We start from the raw sequence: 23,579 nt of genomic DNA, 5'->3' as shown, positions 1-23,579 counted from the left end.
TCCACTGGGATGCAGTACGCTGGATATTTATGAGAGCTGGTAGCAAAGCTTTCAAATCAGTGCATGTCTAAAGATATTTGCGCAAAGTTAGTTTAAAACAGAACAAATGTATTACTCTGCATTTAAATCAAAACATCACTGCCTATTTTATGTATGTTATGAAGAATGTTGTTAATAAACTTGTGGTGTACAGTCTAAAATCTGTGTGCTGCATTCTGTTGGTTAAGCCTCAGATCATCTGAGAAAGCTGGGTTTAAAATCACAAATCATGATCAGACATTTGGAATGAAACAGGCAGACCATCATTAATGTTTGTAAAAGATGTATTTTTTTTCTGCAATTTTGGCTGAAATAAGTGGGTTTAATGGTAATTTGTGATTTGTTTCATATTCCTGGGTAATGTGATCATCATACATTTAAATTTAACATATAGAAATGTTATGTAATAACTCACAGTTTTTTTACTGCAAGGCAAATGTGCTGCTTGTTAGCCTTTAAGTGCAATTAGTATTTACTTTTGTGTTCTGCTTTACAAAGATGTCATATTTGACCATGTAAACGATATGTGCTTTGAAAACATACAATATTATAGGTTGGTTTAAGATTGTTATACAATACATGTTAAAAAGTCCCTGATGATCTCTGTTGTACTTATTAGAAACCCATATTTTAAGATACACAGGAAGTGAATTTGAAAATGGTTTCACTTGCTGCATTATAAAGAACCTATTGAAATAAAAAGATATTGCTTTTACAAAGTTCTTAATTATTCAGAACTTTTTTAATTGCTGAGCCCTATTTTTTTCTATATAGCTTAAAGCCAATTTACAGTAGCAGTCATTTTTATTTTTCTGTTGGGATACAGTGTGCAAATTTCTCTTGGAATAAAAGGGAAACGGTCGTGCTGCTCTCACAATGAAGATAATCCCATAGAACTTCACGATCATCGTTAAAAAGGGGATACTACTGAAGGTCGGGTGAAAACCAGAAGGGGAAGCGGAAGAGTTGGATTGGCCATCTGTTACTAGATGTTGTGACTATTATTCATCGATGTAAGGAAATTTCTTGTTGGCTCCATATCCTGGGTGACCAGGTTTAGATTCTTCCTCCTTTTGTCTGGCTTCTTGCTCCTGATGACTTTGAGACGTTTCTGCAGTGCTGTCTGCTTTGGTGCCTGTTAGAGATGCTGACATTTAACACATTGTTAGTACAAAACTGGACATAAAAACGCACCAGTATCTTATATCCTTTAGTGAGTTTTTAAAAATGTTTTACTGACTTGGAGCTTTTGGAGCATCCTTTTCACATTTAAGTGTGCTTTTTGTAAAGCACTCTGCCATCCAGGACAGCACCTCTGCACAATATCTAACCTACAGTGAACACATTATCCAATGTCTCAGCAATTACAGCATTAAAACATCCATACAAGGCTCCTGGGTGATGCAGCAAATCTACCTGAGATTCCACTGATACTAGTCGCTTCTCTTGGTCCTTAAACCTGCCAACAATTTTAAGCAGGTTCTGAACCCTGAAAAAATACACAGAATAGTTTGATTATGAAAATAACTTCTGATTATTAAATAGAGCCTAACATTGTTTGGTTTGCACATACTGGTTATGTATGTAAGAGGAAATAGGAATGACTAAAAACAGACTAGCTGATAATTATCTAAGATTGAGAGTTTACAGATTTGTGTTCCTTTAAGCTGCAGGATAATTACTTTGAGGAGGTGCTCTTGAGTCTCTCCTCACTGCTCTCCCAGTGCTGGCGCTCCACTTTTGCCAGGTAATTCTCTTTCTGCACTGTCTCCCATGTTATGAGCCTCTGGTCTAGTCCTGCTGGCAGCTCCCTCTCTGCAAAAACACAGGAAGAAACGGCACTCAGACGGAGCTAAAGAAACACCTAAACTAACAGAATTCCTTCAAAAATAAAAAGGTAAGGTGCAGAGAAAACAGCATTGTGTGTTTTGAAGTACTTCAGCCTTCATAAATAATTCCCCTTTGGCTTTAAAGACCCAAAGGGAAATCTGATTGTAGAACCTGCATACCAAGGTGTTCCTGTTTAGACTCGGGCCGTTTGACCATGCAGAGGAAGAGCTGAGAGATGTGGCTGATGATGATGAAGGGTGGGGCCAGCGCAGGACGGCTGTAGTATTCCACAATCAGGTTATATCTCTGGAACTTCCAGAAGATGTCCGTGTTACCCTGCACCACTTGGAAGGTGTAGCTGCAAATTAGGAAATATTTAGCAGTTTCATTTTGGTGTTATTTTTTAAACTATTCTTAGAACTATTTTTAACAATTTCAAATGTAAGGGAAAAAAATACTTTATTACTAAAAACTAACAAATATTTTATGGGCAATACCAATGGTCCTTAACCCTGTTCCTCAGGGGCCCCTGTCCTGCATGTTTTAGATGTTTCCTTGTTGCATCATATCAGAACAGAATAGATTTAAACAGGCTTTTACTGCACTTAATGGTAGAAAAAGAGCCCTGATTTGAATTGGTTGTGCTGACACAGACACATATCTAAAACATGCAGGGCAGGGGTCCCTGAGGACCAGATTTGGGAATCACTGTGGCTATACAGCAGATTGTAAACGGGAAGGGACATGAATCAGGTTTTTGAAATGAGTGGCATGCATTTTTTTCCCTTCTGAATGATTAAAATGTCTGTAGATTCATAATTATACATTTCTGATAATTCTATTTGGGGTTTTTTCTTTACCTGTGAGACACATTCATTAAAACTACAACATAAAGGTTTTACATATTTCTCTATGTATAATGACCGTTATATACAGGTTTCAGTTCTGGAAATAAGGAGAACATATTAATTGTTTCCCATGAGGTTTAGTCAAATTGGGTCAAAAGAATCTGTTAACTGCAATTTCTAATTGAAATTCTTGTTTAGATTCAGGTCTGGAATTAGATACGAGTCCCTCTAATGCAAATACAGTGGTGTGTTCAAGGCTAATCTGCCACATTTAGAATTTTAATATAGGTCAACAAGTTCAATGTGGTCTAAGTGTCCAGATCCACTTTTTCTAAATGTTTGTCCTTTCCCTCCCAATAATTAATTTTTCATAGTTTTTATTTTTCTAAAACCATGCATGAAAATATTTTCAAATCCTAAACATGCCTTATTTATATAGATATGTCTCATAAATCTCCAGTAAAATACATTGAAATTTGTGGTTGTGGCATTTCATTATTTCTTCCAGTGCTACCGGTTTTAATCCCTTTTGGCGAAACTGATTCAGAAAGGGTTAGAAACAACTTTTAATGTTTCACACAGCAGTTGTGTGTATGATCAGCTTCCTGTATGTAATATGAGCCCTCAACATACCTGAACATGGCAATGAGGAGGTTAAGCAGAAGCACATTGGTGACAAGAAGGAAGATAACTAGCAGTAGAATGACCAGCCAGTTGGCGTACAGATTGGGGCATGGCGGTAGCAGACCCTGGATAATCTCTTCTGGTTCATTGGTGCAGTTAATATCCGGGAACCGAGCAGCTACAGAAGATTTCAGGAGAGAAGAAGAAGAAAAACCGCAGAATAAAATATTTCCGGACACTTATTGAGTTAAAATTAAAAGTCATTCCTGCTTGAATCCATCAGTGTCGTATTACATATTACAGTTAATTTAAACTACAATATATTTTCAGGAATAAGATGAATAAAGACAATATCAAATTCATTAAATGACACTCTTTAACATGTCTTTCTTTTACCATCTATTTCCTCCAGGGGGATTTGTCCAAATATGTGCAGGTAAGGGCGGTATAAAGCTCTACGAAACACCCAGTCAATCCTTGGGTCATTGGGGTGGAGAAGAGCCTGTGTAGCTACGCCATAAGCAATTAGCCACACACTCAGAAAAAAGAGGAAGAAGAAAACATCCTTCATCTGTAAGACACAAATATTGTTCTCCTTTATGACCATTTTAGTTGGAACAATTCCTAAATCTTGACTTAAATTGAGAAAAATGTAAAATTAATTTGGCACAATTAACAGATTTTGGTCACCATTCTTTCCACAATGATGATCTTGGGGCCAAGTTGCTTGTTTATAGCAAAGATGTGGATGAGACGTAAAGTGAAAACCATAAAATCTATGGCCATAACCGTCCGCCCCGCTTCATAGGTGCCATTGGACATTCTGCAAGATCAGATGCAAACACTGGTCCAAAACAGCAATTCCATCGTATATATTCTAATAGTCTTGCTTACACTGTTGTAACAATACATTTCCAGAACCTTTAAGGATTTTATTGAAAATGTTCTTTCCATTTATATTGCTGCTCAGTACCTGCAGGAAACCCCAACAACAAAGAGTAAAATGGCCACCATGTCACACTTGTTCCAGTTGTCCTCGACATACAGCTTAAATTTCTTTAGGATGCTCATCTCTTCGTCAGTGAAGAAGCTCTGTTATAAAAAAGATAATAATAATAATCCCACCAAACTGTTATTGTAATTTGCAAAAAGATACCAGGACCTCTTTAAAGAAGCGTAGCTTTCTAACCAATTAAATCATTGTATATACAGTACATGAATGTCTATGTTTATATGGATAAATGTATGTTTGAATAGCCAGATAAAGCAACCATGGGAAGCTCCGCTGTAAAATGGGTCTTCTGCACCCAGGGGAGGAGGGCTCTAAGGGATAACTGCAAGAAGCGATCATGCTTATCTGACCTGGCTCCCAGAGAGCGAGTAATGCAGAGAGGTGAGAGCCTCATGGGTCCTCAAATTCCCTATAGAGAATGAGCTCACTCTAGAAAATCACATCATCGCCTACTCAGATGTGCCTGACTTGTCAGGACTGAATACTTTAGCACATCTCATAAAAGTGCTGCTCCTTCACTAAAGGTGTGATGTCCCTGCATAAGATAACTGAATATTCCTTACAAATTGTCACAAAGAAGAGTGATTTAGGTTAAAACACCTGTCAAAATATATAGCAGATTATTCTATAAAGGAATCATGTCTGTTTCTATGTATGTGTGTATATATATATATATATATATATATATATATATATATGTGTGTGTGTGTGTGTGTGTGTGTGCCACCTGTCGGATTTCTTCTAGCACCAAGGTGAACACCCAAAAGTAAAGCAGTATCTCTGGAACTCCGGGACCAAAAGGTGGCGGTGGGCGGAAGTCTAGAAGAAGCACATAAGTGAATAGGCAGAGAAAGGCGAAGTACATGATGACGTTGCCAAGGAACACTGTGACAGGAGCACTCCAGAAGCGACGCCAGCGTCGGAGCAGAAAGCGCCACCAAACAGTGGCACAGCTCTGAGATGTCTGACCTCCTGGAGAAGAATCCCTGGATAAGAGGAACCAAACTATAATTACTGTACAATACATTGATACCTGCACATTAAATATACATTATTGTTTGACACCTATATATATTCATTTGAGATCAGAGACAGAAAATGTGAGAAAAGAATACTGAGGATCAGACTGTATGATATAGAAAAGCTCAAATAATTTATTTTAATCTAATTTCTGACATTGTGAGTTTTTCTTCTAGTGAATAAAATGATTTACTGTACAGCTGATGCAAAGTCAAACACAAACTTACAAAGGATCATCGTCTGTTAGCAGTAAAGCCTTTTCTGTGTCAAGGCTGTCCAGCTCCACAAACTCCTTCTTACCATCCCGATTATCCAGTTCCTCCTCACTGAGACACAAACCAGTCTGTCAGTGCACATTGGAAAATAAACTGATTTCTCTTTGCATGATTCAAACTTGGTTATTAATACATTTGTCACCTAAACTTGATGAGGTTGGTCCAGATAAGGGGTGGAATGAAGAAAGAGACCACAAGTTTAGAGATGGCAGTGTCTGTTGTCATGGCGCCCCACCAAAGCTTTGTGAGGAGAGCCTGTGATAAAAGAAGCATTTTTATACCAGAGGCATTAACTCGCAGGAAAAAAAACTAACCACAAGGGGACACTATAGGTCTTTTTATTCTGACACCATAAAGCTTTGGGACAACATTCTTAGACGACACATATTAGGAGTTATATAACAATAAAATGGGAAATATAAATACATCACACAATATGTGAGTTATTTTCAAACCCATAGCTTCAAGCTTCGTTTAGTCTCTTATATGTAGAGGCACCTGATGCTTAATCATGGCCACTCTAATAGAATTAGATATTCTCTTTTAAAAATTACACATGTAGTGAATCATAATTAACTGCTTGTGAATGTGAAAAAAGGATTATATTTTTCCAACTGCATCCTTTCAGAAAAAAACAAAAACAAATCTTATATGCTGTCCAGTAACTTTCCCTGCTGATAGTGACTACCAATTAACTCTCACTGATGACTTTCTAATGAGAAGGACATGTCTCAAAGGGAAATTTAGGAAGAAGAAAATATTTACTAAATAAAGTATTGAAGGGAATACTATGCACTGACTAATAACAGTAGCGAGAAGGAGACAAAGAAGCCTAAATATATACATTACAGTATGTCACAACTTTGCACCAAAAGAACAGGTTAAGTAAGAACACATCCAATCTCAAGAGGCCAAATGTTATCTTCTTGTTACCTGAACTCCATCGTGGGCAAAGAAGGATTTGGCATCAGCCTCGGTTGCTAAGTTGAGAACCGTTGATTTACTCCAGCAGTGTGTTCTTCTCACCAACAAAGCATAAGCCCTGTCTTCACTGTTGGAATAACACTCTCCAAAGACATCTGAACAAATAAAGAACAGTCAGTTAAGTTTTAACCAAATAAATCATTGTTTTTTAATGTTCTACATTTAGATTTCAATTTTACTTATTTTTTCTTTTAATGGGATTGGATGGGATTGTTTGTGTTTCTCTGAAGACAATGCTTGTTTTAGGTAAGTGAGTTTATGTTTGACCTTTGGGCTCCATAACCACACTGTCAGCTCTTATCATTGGACAGTTTAAGAACTCACCAAGGGCAAACTGCTCGTATTTGGCCTCCTTCATGCTGCGTGCAGACTCAGCCTCAGATTCCAGGCGTGCCATCTCTTTCAGAATCTTACATCCTGCCAGAGCTGCTGCTACCGCCTCGGGGCCCTGAAGGATTAAAAGAAAGCTGGATCCAAGAAATAGGTCTGGAAGAAACATCTAGTGATTTGGTAGGGATTTATTTTTGCATCTCAATCACTCTGCATATGGCATCAACCTCATTTTAACAAATTATTTTGTGGACAAATATAAGAACTGACTCTTAAGACTTAAGCCATAGACACTGTGTAACATTTACTTGTCAGGAAAACGTTAAAGAGCTGTTTAAAAGTATGGTTCTGAACCCTTTTTTTTTGTTATTACGATTATCTTAAAATGTTCAGAACAGTCTAAAAACACTCATGATTTAGTAACAGTCCAAATTTGTTCATCCTAAAATAAAAAGCTAATGGCCAAGACAACCTTTGACCTTCCAAATAAAACTAAAAAAATGAATGAATGCAGATGCTATTTCATAAACCATTAGGTCATTGTTATGTTCCATCTGGAAGTTAGAGCATACAGCTTAAAATCCTCTGTTCGGATAATGGATCAATTAAAGGGATAACAAACAGACAGAGCTATATAACAGAAAAGTGAGGGAAATTTCAATTTTTCTCACGTTCCATTTCAAGTGCTTGTTTCACATATATTATCTGTGACGTGCCAGACACACACTGACTTAAAAAATTCTCAACAATCATATCAAATTTTATTTATGAAATCTCTTTCTACCTTTATGCTGTGATCTAAAAAACCCTACTCTGTTCTCTAAAGATTTTTAACATTTTTTTTTTCTTTCCACTATCAAATTTAGAATTCATTTAGCTTTCCTCTCATTCCTCCCAGGGTTCAATTTCAGTTCACTTCCGTGAACTGAAAGAACGTGAAGTAATTTATTACAGGGAACTTCATTTACAACAGGTTAGATTTTCTGATTGAAAGTACAGATGTGTTTAAAACACTGATTGTCATCTTTGTGAGAGGATTTTAATCACTTACTGGAATACACTGAAGCTATTGACTGTCTGGACCTGAACATGATTAAAGATTGGTTGAAGTTTATACAGAATCTAACTTTCAGTGCATGAGACAGAATGTTAAACAATTCCTTATCACCAGACATAATAGTTATTATTAACATGTGTTTCCATACTTCAGAGGAAAAAAGGGACTGAGGAACTCTAAGATAATTAACAAAAAACAGTTGGAAATGTTAGCACTAGAAACAATATGAGTGACCTGTCTATATCACACTGTTTAAAATTCATTGGGTGTGATTACCGATGTAGTGCAATATTTCTTTCTTTTAAGACCTGAGGAGATATACAGAACAGCCTCTAAACTGTATAGGGCGATCATTTCTACCTCAATGTGAGCTCTGGCCTCAGGGGAAACATCTTAACGTTATTAGATAGAGTCATCATTGTATGTAAAAAGTTACGTGCATTCATTTTGTTTAATAAACCTTTATGTGCTTCCAGAGGCTTAGCCACTTCACTTCCTTTAGATATCTTAAGATTGTCACGGTAAAACTAATTATGATCAGAATAAACCTGCTTACCTCTGAGAGATGACAAAAAGTTATTTTATTTCCCTTGATGTAGAAATGTTTGCTTGAAGGTTAGGACTTACATTTGATAGCTTTTTTTTTTTAAATAGAAAGACTGTAGCCTATGAGAGCAGGCCAGTTCCATTCAATTCAATTTGGTTTATTTATATAGCACCAATTCACAACAAATGTTATCTCAAGGCACTTAACAGAGAGTATTCATCTAGAATGATTCAAAGTTTCTGTCTAAGGAACACCAGCCGATTGCATCGACTCATTGACTCGACAGCAGTCCCTCACAGTTAGTAGTGACAGTGGAGAGGAAACCTCCCTTTTAACACGAAGAAACAACAGTCTCAATGTGAGCCAACATTTGCTGAGGCCGACTGTGGTACAGGGAGACAGAGGCAGACAAATAGAACGAAGGGGAGCTACAAATGGTAACTATGAACCAACTCTAAAATGGCCTTATCCAGGAAGCACGCATCCAAGCAGACGAGCTCTGAGTCAGCTCCAATGTCAGAGGATGAAAGAGAGAACATACAGTTAGTCACAGTTAGAGAAACAGGACTACACTGAAAAACAGGCCAAGCTCCAACATCTATAAACAAAGGTGTAGATTGCAGCAGCACAGCTGATATTTATTTCCAGGATGGTGTCACATCCAAGCAGGAACAAACCAGATGAAGCTACTGTAATGAGAAAAAGCAGAGAGTAAAAAGTTGTAATAAAATACTGCAGAATGGGAAAATAGATATAGAATGAAGTAGAATGGTCTAAAGTGGTCTCTGTATCCTTCAGCAGTCTAAGGCTATAGCAGCATAACTACTGAGATAGCTCAGGATAACCTGAGCATCTCTAACCATAAGATTTATCAAAAATGAAAGTTTTAAGCCTACCCTTAAAAGTAGATAGGGTGTCTGCCTCACGGACTAAAACTGGTAGTTGGTTCTACAGGAAAGGCGCCTGATAACTAAAATTTCGGCCTCCCATTCTACTTTTAGAAATTCCAGGAACTACTAGTAAACCTGCAGATTGAGAGTGAAGTGCTCTGTTAGGAACATAAGGAACAATCAGATCTCTGATATAAGATGGAGCTTGGCCATTGAAGGCTTTATATGTGAGAAGGATTATTTTAAATTCTATCCTGGATTTAACAGGAAGCCAATGAAGAGAAGCCAGGATAGGAGATATGATTTCTTTTTAAAACTCTGGCTGCAGCATTGTGGATCTGCTGAAGGCTTTTCATAACAGTTTGTGGACTTTATGATCGTAAAGAATTTTAATAGTTCAGCACTGAAGTAACATAGCACAGACTACCGTAGTTTCTTAAAATCACATCTGGATAAGATATTTCAAATTTTGCAATATTCCGCAGATGAAAGAAGGAAATTTTAGAAACCTCTTTGAAAAGTTATTTAAATAAAAGGTCCTGGTCAAAATAGCACTCCTCCAGGTTTTTACGTCTTTAAGACATGCCTGTAGTCTAAATAAGGCTTAATTTAATCTGGATTTAGCAGAGTATCATCAGTATTGGGGAAATGAATCCCATCCTGTCTACCAATTAGGAGCATTTATATAGTAGAGAGAATTGGCCCTAGCACTGATCCCTTACATCACTTATCACTGATCACTTAAACTTACTGTAAATCCATCAGATAAATACAATATAAACAAGCCTAGTGCTGTTCCCTTAATTCCTAGAAAATATTTAGGTCTTTCCAAATGAAAATTAAAACAAATCTTGCAAATGTCACTTTGAGATCTAACAGGACAAATACAGATAGAAGTTCATTATCTGATGCCATGAGAATATCATTAGCGACTTTGACAAGAGCTCTTCAAAAAGATAATCATGGTGTATGTAGCAACACACTTGTTCACCGAATATTTTCATAAGAAATTTAGATAAGAAATGAATATTAGATATAGGCCGATAATTGAATTCTTAAGTAAAACTTTAATTACAGCAACCTTAAAAGCCGTTGGTATATATCCCTGGAACAGGGATAGGTTAATAACATCTAAAATGAGGGTGGAAATCAGAGGGAATACTTCAATATATAACCTGGCTGGAACTGGATCTAACATGCAAGTTGAAGGCCTAGATGATGACAATAGTTTTGCTAACTTTGAAAGATTAATTGCATCAAAACATTTCAAAACCGGTTCAGATTCTATAGTTAAAAGGTGTTCGTCATACAATATGTAAATCTGTTATGTTTTTTTTTAATAACCCTGTTTTTGATCGACACTAGTTTACATGTACGTAGTTGTTAACCTTCTCTATGTACACCAGCAGTAGACCAAAAATACAGAACTCAGCACGAGAGGCAAAACGACATGCAGTAGAAGTGTGCAAACACTGCATGCAATTACCAGACTTTCAGATAATATTTGAAATAAGAAGCCAGGAAGGAGCACATTAGGGTGATCACTTTGGAGATTACAATAATTGGTTGCTTCACTACAGGGAAGGCTAGAGGAGTTATTAAAAAAGTGGCCATGAAAATTGGTTTAAAACAAAAATGGATTACCAATGATTTATGTCATTTAAACAGATCAAACATTCTCAATCCCATATCAGGATATATTTCACATTGACTTCATCAGGACTTCAGGCATACCTCCCCTATCTTACCTCAGGCTAACTGTCTAAGCAAGCAACATGACCTTCATTTCAAAACTGTTCTTTAAGATAAGATTGCTTTTTAGCTCACCTAGTTACAGAGCTCTTTTATCTAGTGTGACATTTGCATATGGCAGGACTGACCTACACCTGCTCTGTGCCTGGCGTCATGCCTCTTGTCACCCTTCATTTGAAGCTACACTCTCTGTGTATAACTAACGCAGCCTAGCAGTTTTAGTTGAGAGGATTTTTCCAGCGCCAGACATATTTATGGTGCTACTGACTGATATACAACAAGCTGGAACTGAAATAAGCAAAGAAGCTGATAAGACTGACCATGGCCCAAAAGTAGTTAGCCATCTGCTGTCGGTTCTGAAGGACAGCCCAGAGGAAAAGATCTCGCCAAGGATGTTCACAGCGCTCCTCGAACTCAGGCAGGTTCTTCTGGCTGTGGAACAATCGGCCCTTTGGTGGTTTCTCCTGGGGTTCATAGACAGTGCAGTGAATGTATTTAACATGTTTATTAAAATGGGCAGCTGCAGACAGGATGCACAACATTTAGTACACAAATGAGTAGTGCAATTAATGGTATTCATTTCTGGGGAAAAAACACTATCACTAGAAAAAAGTTTTTTTTTTTCCCTGCTTGTCTTTGTGTCATCTAAAAAAACCTCCCAAAAGGCAAAATACATTTAATGCACAAAAGTCATTAAAGAACATGGACTAAAACAAATACTAGAAGACAGTTATATTTAAAACAAGGGTGTAGCATAATTTTAGGTGATGCATTTTAAACTGATAAGCTGTATCCATCTTTTTAAAGAATACAGTTAATGGAATTGTAGGTAGAAAGAGATGTGACCAATATGAAACTGTGGTCCTTTTATTAGTTAGCTTTTATGTTTTATTCCAGCCAGTTAAGAATGAGTTAGCATGAAATTGTCTATTAAAGATTCAATATTCTCCAGTGGATTGAGTTCATCAAGAAATGTGTATTTTATCAGATCCCCTGTAATATCTCATGTGTCAAATAAATTCAATCTGAGAGAGTGAGATAGCAAAATTAGGTCAGATGCAAACTATGATAGGTGTCAAACAATACATTTTAGATTGGAAGCAAAGGGACATAGAACATCCACACTGATTAAGAATTTATCTTAACAATAAGGTTAGAGGTGTATCAACTTTACTTCTGAGTCACAGTCAGCGTAAATCACTCACAGCAGGCATCTTTTGGTAAAAGCCTTTGCAAGAGTCATGCAGGAAGTCCTTCAGGACTTTGGCTACTTCAAAAAGGGTGAAACGTGGTTTTCCTTGCTCAGAGGGATGGTGTCCTGGTGGACCAGGTGTCCTTGCTGCCCCAAGCAAGAGCTGCTTCTCTTCATACTTTTTCAGAAGCAGGTTGTGGAGGAGACTTTTTTCCGACACAGACCAGTAAAGCTCCTGTAGGCGCCCATAGGTAAGAAACTCCCCCAGGTTCACCCCGTTGTCCACAAAGAGGCGAACAAAGTCTGGTTTGTCATTAATGAGGGCATCCATCATCACCTCCTCAAGGTCGCAAGCCTGCAGCAATTATACAATATGTTTCAGTCTGTCTTTAAATCTATAGGATTTTTTTGTCATTTTACTGGTTATGTCACAAACTTCTTTACTTTAACACACAATGACATTCCTGCTTTTATGCAACCGTATGAGTCAAAGTTAATTATTAAGTCAATTAAAAAAACTAATGTTGGCAGGTTGAGTAAATTTACAGCCATCCTAACTTAGAAGTTGTGTGAACAGAACTGGTTGGTACACCATGAAATGTGTGCTGTGCAAGGTAGACTGATCCTGTTGGTAAATCTAGAGGTTAATTCCTTACAAAACAGATTTATTTGTGCTATTTATCAAAAATTATAGGTATGATGAAACAAACTAACACAATGAGTCATGGTGGTAAACATTAAACGCATTTCTGTTAAATCTTTAATGAGTACTGATACACATACTGTAGATTAAGCTTTCTATGGCCAAAAGCCTGTAAATGCACCAGAGATCAGCTGGGATTAATAAAGTATTTTCTTGTTGAATGACAAGTTTAGGGTTGAATTGGTTGGAAGGTGAGCTAACACTGAACAATCGTAAAGAATTGTAAAGAGGGTGCAAAACCTCTGGACAAAGAAACAAACAGACTGCCCGAACATTTAGTATTTACCAACCTTCCATTCCACATCTCCGTTAAAAATGTCACTCTTGGCGATGTCCACTCTGTTCCAGGCCACAGCCAGCTTCAGCTCATCCAGAAAGTCTTGAGCTTCTTGACTTTGACTCTTACAGGCTGATAAACACACAGACACATAAAATGCCAACATGTCCACAGGCAGTGAAGAACACAAAATGTCACGGCTCTTTCAAGACAGAAATCCAAAACTGTGCAACACCAAGGATTTCTTCTGTAAATGGAACTTTACCCTTGACAAGAGCTTTCAGAATGACTGTATCCAGCTCGGAGCTTTCCTGTTCTGGGTCATGGACAGTCAGAAGGTGCCCATGATCGAGTATCTTTTGGATCTGTTAGGCAGGTTGACAGTTAGTTAGAATAATTACATATATATAAATATCTATAAATATATATGTATATATGTGCACATGTATGTATTTCTAAAGTGTAAAAATGTTAGAAAGCATCAGTGCATCAAACATCCGATCTTGCAGAGTTAATATCACACATTTTCCTGGGATAAATATGAAACCCACACACAAGCTTGTCTCACTATGTTTCCCAGTGTGCCCCACTTTTATGCCATTGTTCAATACTTGACAAGTGCATATCTTTGTTAGCGTCTGCCCTCTTGGCGTGCACGTGGCTCTCACCAGCTTGACCCAGTTACTGATGTCCGTGCTGTGGTGGGCATTAGGAAAGGTGTCCAACAGCAGCTCATGAACGCTGTCTGCGTCCCAGCAGCCTCTGTTCATCAGCGTGACTAGGATGTCAGCCACGCCTCCAGAGCCTGCCAGAATCAGCCAGGGTGTGGAATTTCCAATGCCTTTATACATCCTCTGCAAGAGGAGAAAAAAATGTTATCAGTAGACAGCCACATTGTTCAGATAATGCTGCAGTCTTCCATCTCCTCATTTATCACCATGTTTATGCAGAATAATCTCTGGACAGGCTTTTTTTGGTCGAACAGATAGGTTTTGTGATAGCATGAAGTGTTTGTTCTTTGTCTGCCTTTGGCTTGCTTCTACAGGAGATGGCACATTGCCTGATTCTCAAGCCTAATTAAGTGTGTTCAGAGTCACACTGTTTAATGAGTCAAACAATAGTGATTAGAAAATAAAACCAAATCTGAATTTCTAAGAAATTGTTTTGGGCTATTTCTTCAACATAAATAAATAACACAGTATAAGTAAATAAAGATTACCTTTAGGATCCTGGGCTCCCCGTGGACCAGGAGACACAGAACAGGGATCTCAAAACTTCCTGCTCCTGCAATGCAGATTACTGTCTTTTACAGATCTAAAATCAGTTTACTGTGTAAGGAGTAAATAGAGTCAGCCACCATATGGTGGGTTAACCATTTATTTGCTGAAGAAACTGTATATTTGTTCTGCTTTTATTCAAAAAAGAAAGACATATTAGAGCAGTACAAACTAATGCATTGATGTGAATGGAAGGAAAAATATTCATGCTATTTAAAAATCTTTTTCTTTTTTTTTTAAACAACAAGAAAATTGTAGTTTGTTTTTAAATGTGGTCCATCCCATTTTCTCTGACACCCATTGATGAAATAATCACTCAGGCTTCCAAACTCCTTATGATAGTTAAAAAAACCCACCATGTGGGAAATTTGGTCTTAGCATGAATACAAATGTTCTGTGAAGGGTTCCTGGGAGAACTTTATTGAACACGAAGCATCACAAAATCCAATCCACTCTTTAGACTGTCGTTGGACATAGTTGTAGATATTTTAAGTGGTATTAGCATGTAAAACAATAGATGTAATTAATTATAAATACCCAAATGGAAAATGTTCTGATGCACTGTTCAAAAATGGGTGCTATGGTAAAGATGTTTCAGACCAGACCAAAATGTTTTGACCTATATCGAAAATAATGTTTGGCAGAAAATGAACCCCGTAATACAATTCAGCTTGGAATAATGATGAAATAGCTGAACCATGTGGTTTTTTAAGAAAATGGATAGTGGAATGGGGAGATGGTGGGAGGATGTATGGGTGGGGGCAATGAAAAGAATAAAACCTTTACGAGACAGCAAAACATAGAGTATTTAATTTGGGGGATCAATATAAAAACACAACTCTTTTTTGTTTTTTGTCAACAATTATGAAAACTATGTATTCTTCTCCCTCGACTTTACACTCTTGCAAAACTTTGCGTCGTCAATAATATACATGAGCCCCAGTATTTTGCGGTTGATTGGATGAAAAACCTATAATAAACATGTATACTGTTAAAATGCACTTACTTTGTAAGGCCTTCTGCTTATACCAGTTTTGAAAACTTGTTCTACACATTGAAAGAATATAAATAGAGTGTGCAAAGAGTAAATATAGACCTTGATTATCTAAAGACTTGTTATGATATCTGCAAAGCTGATCAACTAACCAGTCGCAGCCAGAATTGCACCGGTGAAGCCAGAATGACAGGGGAAATTAATTTAAAGTTTTTTCCCCTCATGAATATGCAGAACATATGTTTACTGTTGGAAGGTAAAATATACTGGGAGGAGGATATTACTTGTAACAAGCAATGCTATTTATCAAATATGAAACAGACCTCAGTGGCAGTTTTTATATCTTAATTTAGCACATTTGAAAGCCCGGTGAAAACCCTGCACTCAGAAATATCTACAGTTGTAGCAAAAAGATGGCATTGGTGCATTTACAAACAGGAGAGAGAAAATAATCTACTGTCATTTCAATCGTGTCATTCTATTCTTGGGAAAAACTCATTGCAACTGGATGCATCATTCCACTACACTCAGTTAGCCAATCTGTTGTTAGTCTAAATGGTGTTCAAACAATGAAGAGGAGAAGAGTGTCCTCAAATGACCAAAGGTTTCTGCGGCTTGCATTTCAGGTTAATTTTTTTTCCTTTTAAGTTACACAGGAAAGCTTGAACACTTGGAATAAGGAATAGCAACGTTTTGTGACCTAAAAAGAACATTTAACTTGAATGGTGCTTTTTCTCATAACACCAAAAAGTCATCAAATATGATGAAGGATTCTAATAAGATATTCCTATATTAAACAGCAGCATGATTTCTGTACAGCATAACAATCTAATAAAGCTCATTGTATGCATAATTTAAACCAACTAGGACTTTAATAAAATATTATCCTGGTTTTATAATTTATTCTTAAAAGTAGCTTATTCTACAAACATGAAATCTAAATCTAAACTTTAAATTTTAATTAAGTAATGTTAATCCCTTGTCTGCAAAAAAGATTATCTCTGGCTGAAGCCTGAAGCGTTTACCTCCATAACCGGTCCGCTGAAGGGAGATGTGTTTGAGCAGCTTTACTCTCATTTCACTCGTGGCTCCTGGTCTGTTGGGATCCTCTTCCACAAGCACAAAATGAGAATGGTTACTGTCCAAGGAATACACTGAGCCATGGGGCAAATCCTGTGGTCTGTATACTGCAGGCTCATCCACCTTAGGGAAATCAGTATTAGAATGCATAGACTCTGAGAAGAGCATAAAAGTGTTGAAGTCAAAGAGGACATTGTGGCCTTAAGTGAAAATGTATTGTAGTGCAAGAGTAAACCTTGGCAGTAAGGAGAGCTTCTCGGTTGTGGATCATGTTCCAGGGTGCGATACCAATGGCCACTACACGAACTTTAGAGGAGGTGCTGGCCAAGGAGTGATCTCTCACTGCCTGACCCAAGTGCTTGGTTATCCCAAAGCGCAGACCGTTAGTTAAAATCCATGCCCCTGGAGAACAGACAAACAGATGAAATTTATATACGCTCATCAAAGGCAGGAGTGTTATATTTAACTTTTGATAATGTATGTTAACCACTATTTTTCCATGGAAAATTACATACAACAGATAAACAACAATAAGATACAAACATTTGCATTTACTCTGTTATTCTTTCTAAACCAGATCAGATTCACATCAACAGGTTGAAACGCTTATATTTGGTTAAAGTTGCCTTACAAAACAACAGATAAACTATATTTTTTTTCACTGTCTTTCTGAAACAGACTTAGCTTTTAGACATAACTGTCTTCCTCGAAGTTTAATATGTATAAATATGTCATAAATATGGTCTATTGAACAAACGATAAAGAAGTAGGACCCTCTCCAATTTTTTAAAAACTTAACCCTAAAGGACACCCAGGTATTTAAGTAAAAAACAGCGCTTTGATTTTAAAATTATCCAAAATACAGTAAAACTAGGCTAGGAATTGAAAACTTCATTGAAAATTTGAGGGCTATGTTCAAGTGGCGGGTTTACAACATTTTTAATTGAACGGTTCTTATATACTTTCTGAGTTTGACATTATCTTGTCCTCATTACAGGACACTGATAGCAACAAATGTGTGGATCATTCATTATTAGTGGGGGTGTACTGAGGATTAGAGAATATACAATTTTAATTTAAATATGCAAAACAAATTTTTGCTGATGAAGAGTAACATGATAGTAGCCAAAAAACTAATGGTTTAAGGGCATAATAAGAGTCCAATTAATATAATACTATGCCAATGATGATTATATGGATGATTTTACAATTATTTTCTGGCTTCTAACTCATTGCATATTTAAGACAAATTCAAATAGAAAATATAAGAAATACTCATTGATATTAAACCAGAAGGTTCTTTTTCAGATTACATAAGAAAAATAAATATACATTAGCATATTAATAAATATACATTATTAATATACATGTAGCTTCTGTTAAAACTGACAGATTTACTTTGTGTAAAAGAAAAGTACAAAAAAGAAAATGTATTTAGAGGTAAAGCATGATAGATGAAAATGTGTATTGCAGTTCTTTTGCGTAAGAATTGGGTCACAACTCAGCAAAAGGCTAGGGACTAGTTATTTTCTTGCTGTGAAAAGTCAAGGCTAGCTTTGGCCCATTGATTATAACCTGTGCTCTGTGCCGCTTTCACAAGTCCTTTTCTAAGAGTGTCCCTGAGCCAGGGCTTCATCTGAGCGAGCTCATCTCCTCCCACCAATGCCACTACCAAGTGTGGAGGAGAGAGTCCCCACTCCTCCGTCAGCATCTTGTAAATCAAAACTGGGTCTGTGTTGCTGCACACCCTCACAAACTGCATGAAAGGGAAAGAATTATGATGTTAGAATCATGTGGGCAAATCAATTTCTGCAAGACTGTATGCATTCATTTTATGTTTTTTTTTTTGTATAAATTAATCTCACCTTCCCTTTAGTCTTTGTAGATCCAATAAAGTCAATGTCACCCACTCTTCCAGCTGCCCAGTGAGTTTTCTCCTCCATTTTGTTGGCTAGGCCTCTGGCTACATTCTCAATAGCCTCATCCACTGCAGAACAACATGAGCAGCCAAGGAGGACACTACAAAGACACAATAATTGTTCTGTGTCATAAAGTCATCTTCAGCACACAACAGGAAACATTTAATTCAGAGTGACCCCAACTCACTTCTTGAAAACAATATACCAGGCAATAAATGGCACTATAGCCTGTAAGACAGTATCATCTACCAAGGTAATTGTACTGCTCACTTTGTTGCAAAGATTTCTAAAACTTGGTCATATGATGTCAGTGGAACTTGCACTTAACCCTGATAATCCTTTCTACTTTTAAGGTTTTGCTTTTAAATGTCCTTTTTGATCAAGTCCCTTAGGTTATCTGCAATTATGCTGCTGTCGGCTTGGGCTGCTCGAGGACATAATTACCACTTTTTCTCACTCTACTACTCTCTTATATCATGCTCTAATTTTTTATTATTTGCCACTCTTTCATCTTTTAACTTTATGATCTATCTCAGTTTCTTTTCTGCACTGATGAAAAACTGTGACCATTTTGGAAGCTATAAACTTAATTGGTATCCCTCTGTATGATTTGATTGATAATGATTTCTTTATTTTTTCTTTAAAATTATTGTTGCTGGGGTATTAAATTAATATTTTCATTACATAAATGTTATATATCTAACAAAAGGAAAAGGGATGTTGAACAGCCTGATCAATTTTTTTAAATAAATAGGATTGCCATGCTGTGACAAGACCTTAAACAAATCACTTATATTTATAAAAATCCATTGATGTGGCTGAAAACTTTTTTTTTTATTTTTCAAACAATAGGTGATAATATCTACACTACAATGAGGTAAATGATTTATGGTTATCATTTGATAAATTTATTATGTTAACTTAATTTTGGGTCAAGGCCCACGCCTCAACCACACCTCTAATTACCCAGCAGTCTACCCACTGAACACATCCTTCACAGTGTTTTTCCAGCCCCACCCCCTAATCTTTTACCATAACACACACCTCATTTATCTTTCACTTTCCTCCCTCATCTTTTTTCCCATGTTCTAGTCATATTCCTCATCTCTACCCACTGCTCTTTGTTTGTAACAAAGCTTTTACTCATATATCTTTGTGGTAGAATTTTTGCCAGTGAAAACATTGGCAGTTGTTGATAGGGATAGAACAGCCTGTTTTACCAATAGTCAAGTTTGTTTGGGTTGCTTTTTCCCCCTGAGTGAAATAAATCATCAGTGGTGGATAATCCAGGTCCAGAAAGTAAAAGGCCTGTACAAAGATCAGTTCCAACCATTTCCGTTTCCAGCTCCACAATGTAGACTAATCACCTGAGGGACTAATCACCTGGTTAAGTGAACACGATGAAGGGAACAAAGAAGGGTTTTTACTTTCCTCTGTAACTCATCAATTGAAAACTGAATTTACCATCCTCCCAGGTCACCTTTTTTGATATTAATGTTTTTAATCATGTAAAAGATTAAATTTCACAAAAAACCCAAAAGAAGTCTGTTTAGAGCAAATAGTAGATGACACATGCATCTGTCTAAATGAAATCTTGACTCCACATATGTTCAGTTTTTCATCCTAAATAATCCTTAAAAAACAAAGCATTTATTAATCATATTACTGTCTTGTTGAAACATGGAATTGGAAAGTACTTTTAAATAATCTAAACCTTTAATTCCCAAACACTTTTAATCTCAGCTATTGTTTTTGACACTGCCTATAGATGCCCCCTCGCCAGTAGGGGCAGTCATGCAAGCAACAGGAATCCAGGCATAGAAATTGTAAAGGGGACATACATCTTTTTTCCTGGCTGTTCCAGCTCCAGGAAGGTTTCTAGTAAAGGTAATTTTACATAAAGAATTGTGAATAAAATTGTTATACTGTATATATGGCGGCATGCCTCATGAGAACTTTACATTGCCAAGTTTTTATAAAATAAAAAGAAATTCAAAACTAAAGTCACAAAATCTGTATGGATTTTAGATAAGTATTTTAGATCAACGGGGGAACTGCGAGTGCTTTGTGGTTTGGCTGTGTTGTCACTAATCCTCCTTACCAACAATGTAGCTAAGAGCTACATTGTTATACAAAGCATTCTATTCAGCAGCTTAGAAATGACTATTTCTCATGAATATTAAAAAAAATCTACTTGGATCTAGTTAAGACTTTTTAGTCATGCACAAATGCTTGCGTCCTGTTGAAAGCCTCCATATTAATGCACCAATCTGAAAGAAGTAAAACAGTTTCTTTGCAATTAAGCAATAGATGTCAGTAAAAGATCAAGTTAGTTTTACTCAGGACTTCTCTGTTTTTTCACATTATTGTTGTGTTCTGTTACACATTGACACACCTGTGTTCTTCTGACCACTCCAGGGTTTCCCCACACCGAAGGCATCGTGTTTGTGGCTCCAGTGGCTTCTGCAAACAAATAAATACCCAGACATCAGATCGGTTTTCCACTAAATCCATTTGAGTTCACTCACCATCCATATATGGATGGATGGGGGGTAATAAGTATTTGTGGTTAATGCAAAGCTGGCACAATTTTCATTCCCGCCTCATATGCAAAGCATATTATCCAGTATAATTTCTAGCACAGAAAATACACCAACCATAGTCCATCAAAGAGATGATACTGGACTCTATATGGTGGACTTATATAACAGGAAACTCGTGTGAGTTTCTTGTTTATTTATTTATATTTACAAGGACTATAAAAAAATAACTTTGATAAAAGGGTAGATTATGGTGATGTAAAATATTAAATTAAAAAAAATAAAAACAATCTGAAAGCATTTTGACCTTTAATGTGATACATATCTTGTAATATTTAACTGCAAAACCAATACACTTAGAGGAAAATATAAGAAAATAAAATCCTGAAACAGCCTAGGTGCATAAATGAGGGCTCATATTAACAAACAACATTTCTTTGATATAACTTAGTGTTCAGTCTCTTTAGTGAATCTCTGTGTAAACCCAACATATTGGAAGGGCTGTGTTTGTCCATTTTGCCTTGCAAAGGTTCTCAAATTCTCTGAGACAGTGAGGACAGAGCTTGTCCACAACTGTTTCAGGCAACCGTGCAGATGTTGTGCCATCTTCAGTTACTGAACTATGGCCCAGTCATTGAAACCATGTAACTTCTTCAAGTATTGAGGAAAAACAACACCAAACCATGACAACAGTTGCCTCATTTCAGTTAATATTTTACAATGATCTGGTATATATAATACATTGTTTCTCTTTATATATATTTATATATAACAACTGTTGATTTCATGTTCTATTTAGGACATAACTATGTGATAGAACTGCAAACAAACATTTCTTAGAAATACATGGCTCCCAGTCATTACAGAAACTCCTTTTTTATTGATAAGATTTTCCCTTTGCCTCAGTAAGCACAGAATTTTATCATTCAGTCTTATTTGCATGGCCATTCAGGCACTTATGAAAGATTGTTAGTAAAATAAGAGACAAGCATGTCCGAATCATATAAAGGAAAAAATGTCCCTCTGTGTACTTTGGAATGAAAGCTAATGTCTGTTTTGCAGCATCTTTGATATTATAGAGGCAGCTTAGTATGGAAGCCTTTATTTGACTACAGGTATGGTCTGAGAGGAAAGTGACTACTGGACATGCAAACAGGATAATTTGCATGCAAAGGTGGGGAGAATGATGTGGAGCTGAGTCCATGTGGCTCTGTTGGGTTTGGGGGAGGAAATGTTTTAAAGGGAGAATTCAGTTCATGCTTGCATTCCATAAAGTTTATTTAAGGTCCGTCATTGGGGACTTGACTACAGGGAGTAAAAAATTGGTTTACATTTTAAACAACCTTGTGTATCACAATGCAGAAGCTTTGTTAGCTGCTTCTGTTACACAAGAGAGGGTAAAGTAGAGGCTATTACCTTGATATTTGCCATATTCTTTTTTAAACCATTTGAAGACCTGTTACTTTTCCCAGATTCTTACAAAATGCTGTTTGTAGCTGTTACTGGACTTGTTTTAACAAAGCAGAATAGCTATTTATCAAATGCAAATACAAGGAAATACCTATAGAATGCACAATTCAAGGTATGCAAAAATGATCCTCGCTGAGCATCGTTCTGTGAAAAGGCCTTTAACCTGTATAATTGAAGCTATTTGTTTATTTGGTTTCAAGGTGCTTCTCTAAGGGAAATGTATTCTCTTTTTTGTTATTACTAATGCAAGGATATAATTTATGATACATAGTCCCCTGAGAAAATGTGTACTTTGGTGTTAAAAAAGTGCACCAGTTATTACATCTTCTGCAGGTTAAGGTCTCATTATTTTCTTTATGAAATACTTAATTCCTAAATTAATTTTACCATATTTGTTCATTATAATTGAAAAAAAAAGTATAAAAACTGCAACAGCCATAAATGTTGTTGTTTCCTTAAATGTAGACATTTGGATTGTGTTAACTAAGGTAAAAGACATTGCAACGGGCACTTACCAGAGGTGTGTCTTGCTTCTCCGGCATGGTCGACACCAACCTTTCCCCTTGTTCACCTTAACCACAGCAGGAGAGACTGAGACGTTTTCCCTTCAGGTAAACCACCTGGCCCATCAGGAGGTTGCATAAAGATATTCTGCTTCCGAGCCAATCCCTGAAGCTCTTGTGCACAGTTATTTTGCATGTTGGTTAGCCACATTGCTCTGTTCCCATCCGGACCACACCTTTAGTATTTAAGGAGGCTTTTTTCTATAGATTTGTGGCATACTTTTTGCATTAGTTGTCATTTCTGAACTGACAAAAAGGGGGCACCACAAAATATACTGCAGAATTATCAACACCACTACAAAGAGTATGCCGGAAATAAAACTGAGGATCAATGAATGTGATGAAATAATCTTGGT

At 36.7% G+C, this 23,579-nt stretch overlaps 1 protein-coding gene across 2 annotated transcripts; it reads right to left on the bottom strand.

Annotated features, from left to right (window-relative positions):
• Positions 1-41: 41 nt before the first annotated feature.
• Positions 42-23,304, bottom strand: trpm5 (transient receptor potential cation channel, subfamily M, member 5). Of its 2 annotated transcripts, XM_015397565.1 has the most exons (26): positions 23,176-23,304; positions 21,046-21,113; positions 18,597-18,750; positions 18,307-18,487; positions 16,967-17,133; positions 16,677-16,854; positions 14,600-14,664; positions 14,049-14,234; positions 13,646-13,745; positions 13,394-13,512; positions 12,414-12,755; positions 11,529-11,672; positions 6,957-7,080; positions 6,582-6,727; positions 5,791-5,903; positions 5,601-5,699; positions 5,081-5,339; positions 4,315-4,433; positions 4,032-4,164; positions 3,738-3,912; positions 3,351-3,519; positions 2,049-2,227; positions 1,722-1,854; positions 1,456-1,528; positions 1,280-1,370; positions 42-1,186 (listed from the first exon to the last, which is right to left on the bottom strand). In XM_015397565.1, exons 1-26 carry the CDS (start codon positions 23,200-23,202, stop codon positions 1,041-1,043), a joined length of 3,690 nt encoding a protein of 1,229 aa, XP_015253051.1. In that variant the 5' UTR covers positions 23,203-23,304; the 3' UTR covers positions 42-1,040. The 2 variants fall into 2 exon arrangements, with proteins under 2 accessions (XP_015253051.1, XP_015253052.1); XM_015397566.1 differs by lacking the exon at positions 12,414-12,755.
• Between the last annotated feature and the right edge of the window lie 275 nt (positions 23,305-23,579).

This window comes from Cyprinodon variegatus, unplaced genomic scaffold (genome assembly GCF_000732505.1).
Source record: "Cyprinodon variegatus isolate N-32 unplaced genomic scaffold, C_variegatus-1.0 Scaffold871, whole genome shotgun sequence".
NCBI classification, from domain to species: Eukaryota; Metazoa; Chordata; class Actinopteri; order Cyprinodontiformes; family Cyprinodontidae; genus Cyprinodon; species Cyprinodon variegatus.
The sequence above is the reverse complement of the archived record's forward strand: the minus strand, read 5'-3'. Positions and strand labels throughout refer to the sequence as shown.

Coding starts and splice junctions, on each gene's coding strand:
- trpm5 (XM_015397565.1), bottom strand. CDS start 23,202: ATGCCGGAGAAGCAAGACACACCTCTG. Junction 21,114..23,175: donor AGAAGCAAGACACACCTCTG/GTAAGTGCCCGT, acceptor ATTTGTTTGCAG/AAGCCACTGGAGCCACAAAC. Junction 16,855..16,966: donor AAGCTCTCCTTACTGCCAAG/GTTTACTCTTGC, acceptor GATTTCCCTAAG/GTGGATGAGCCTGCAGTATA.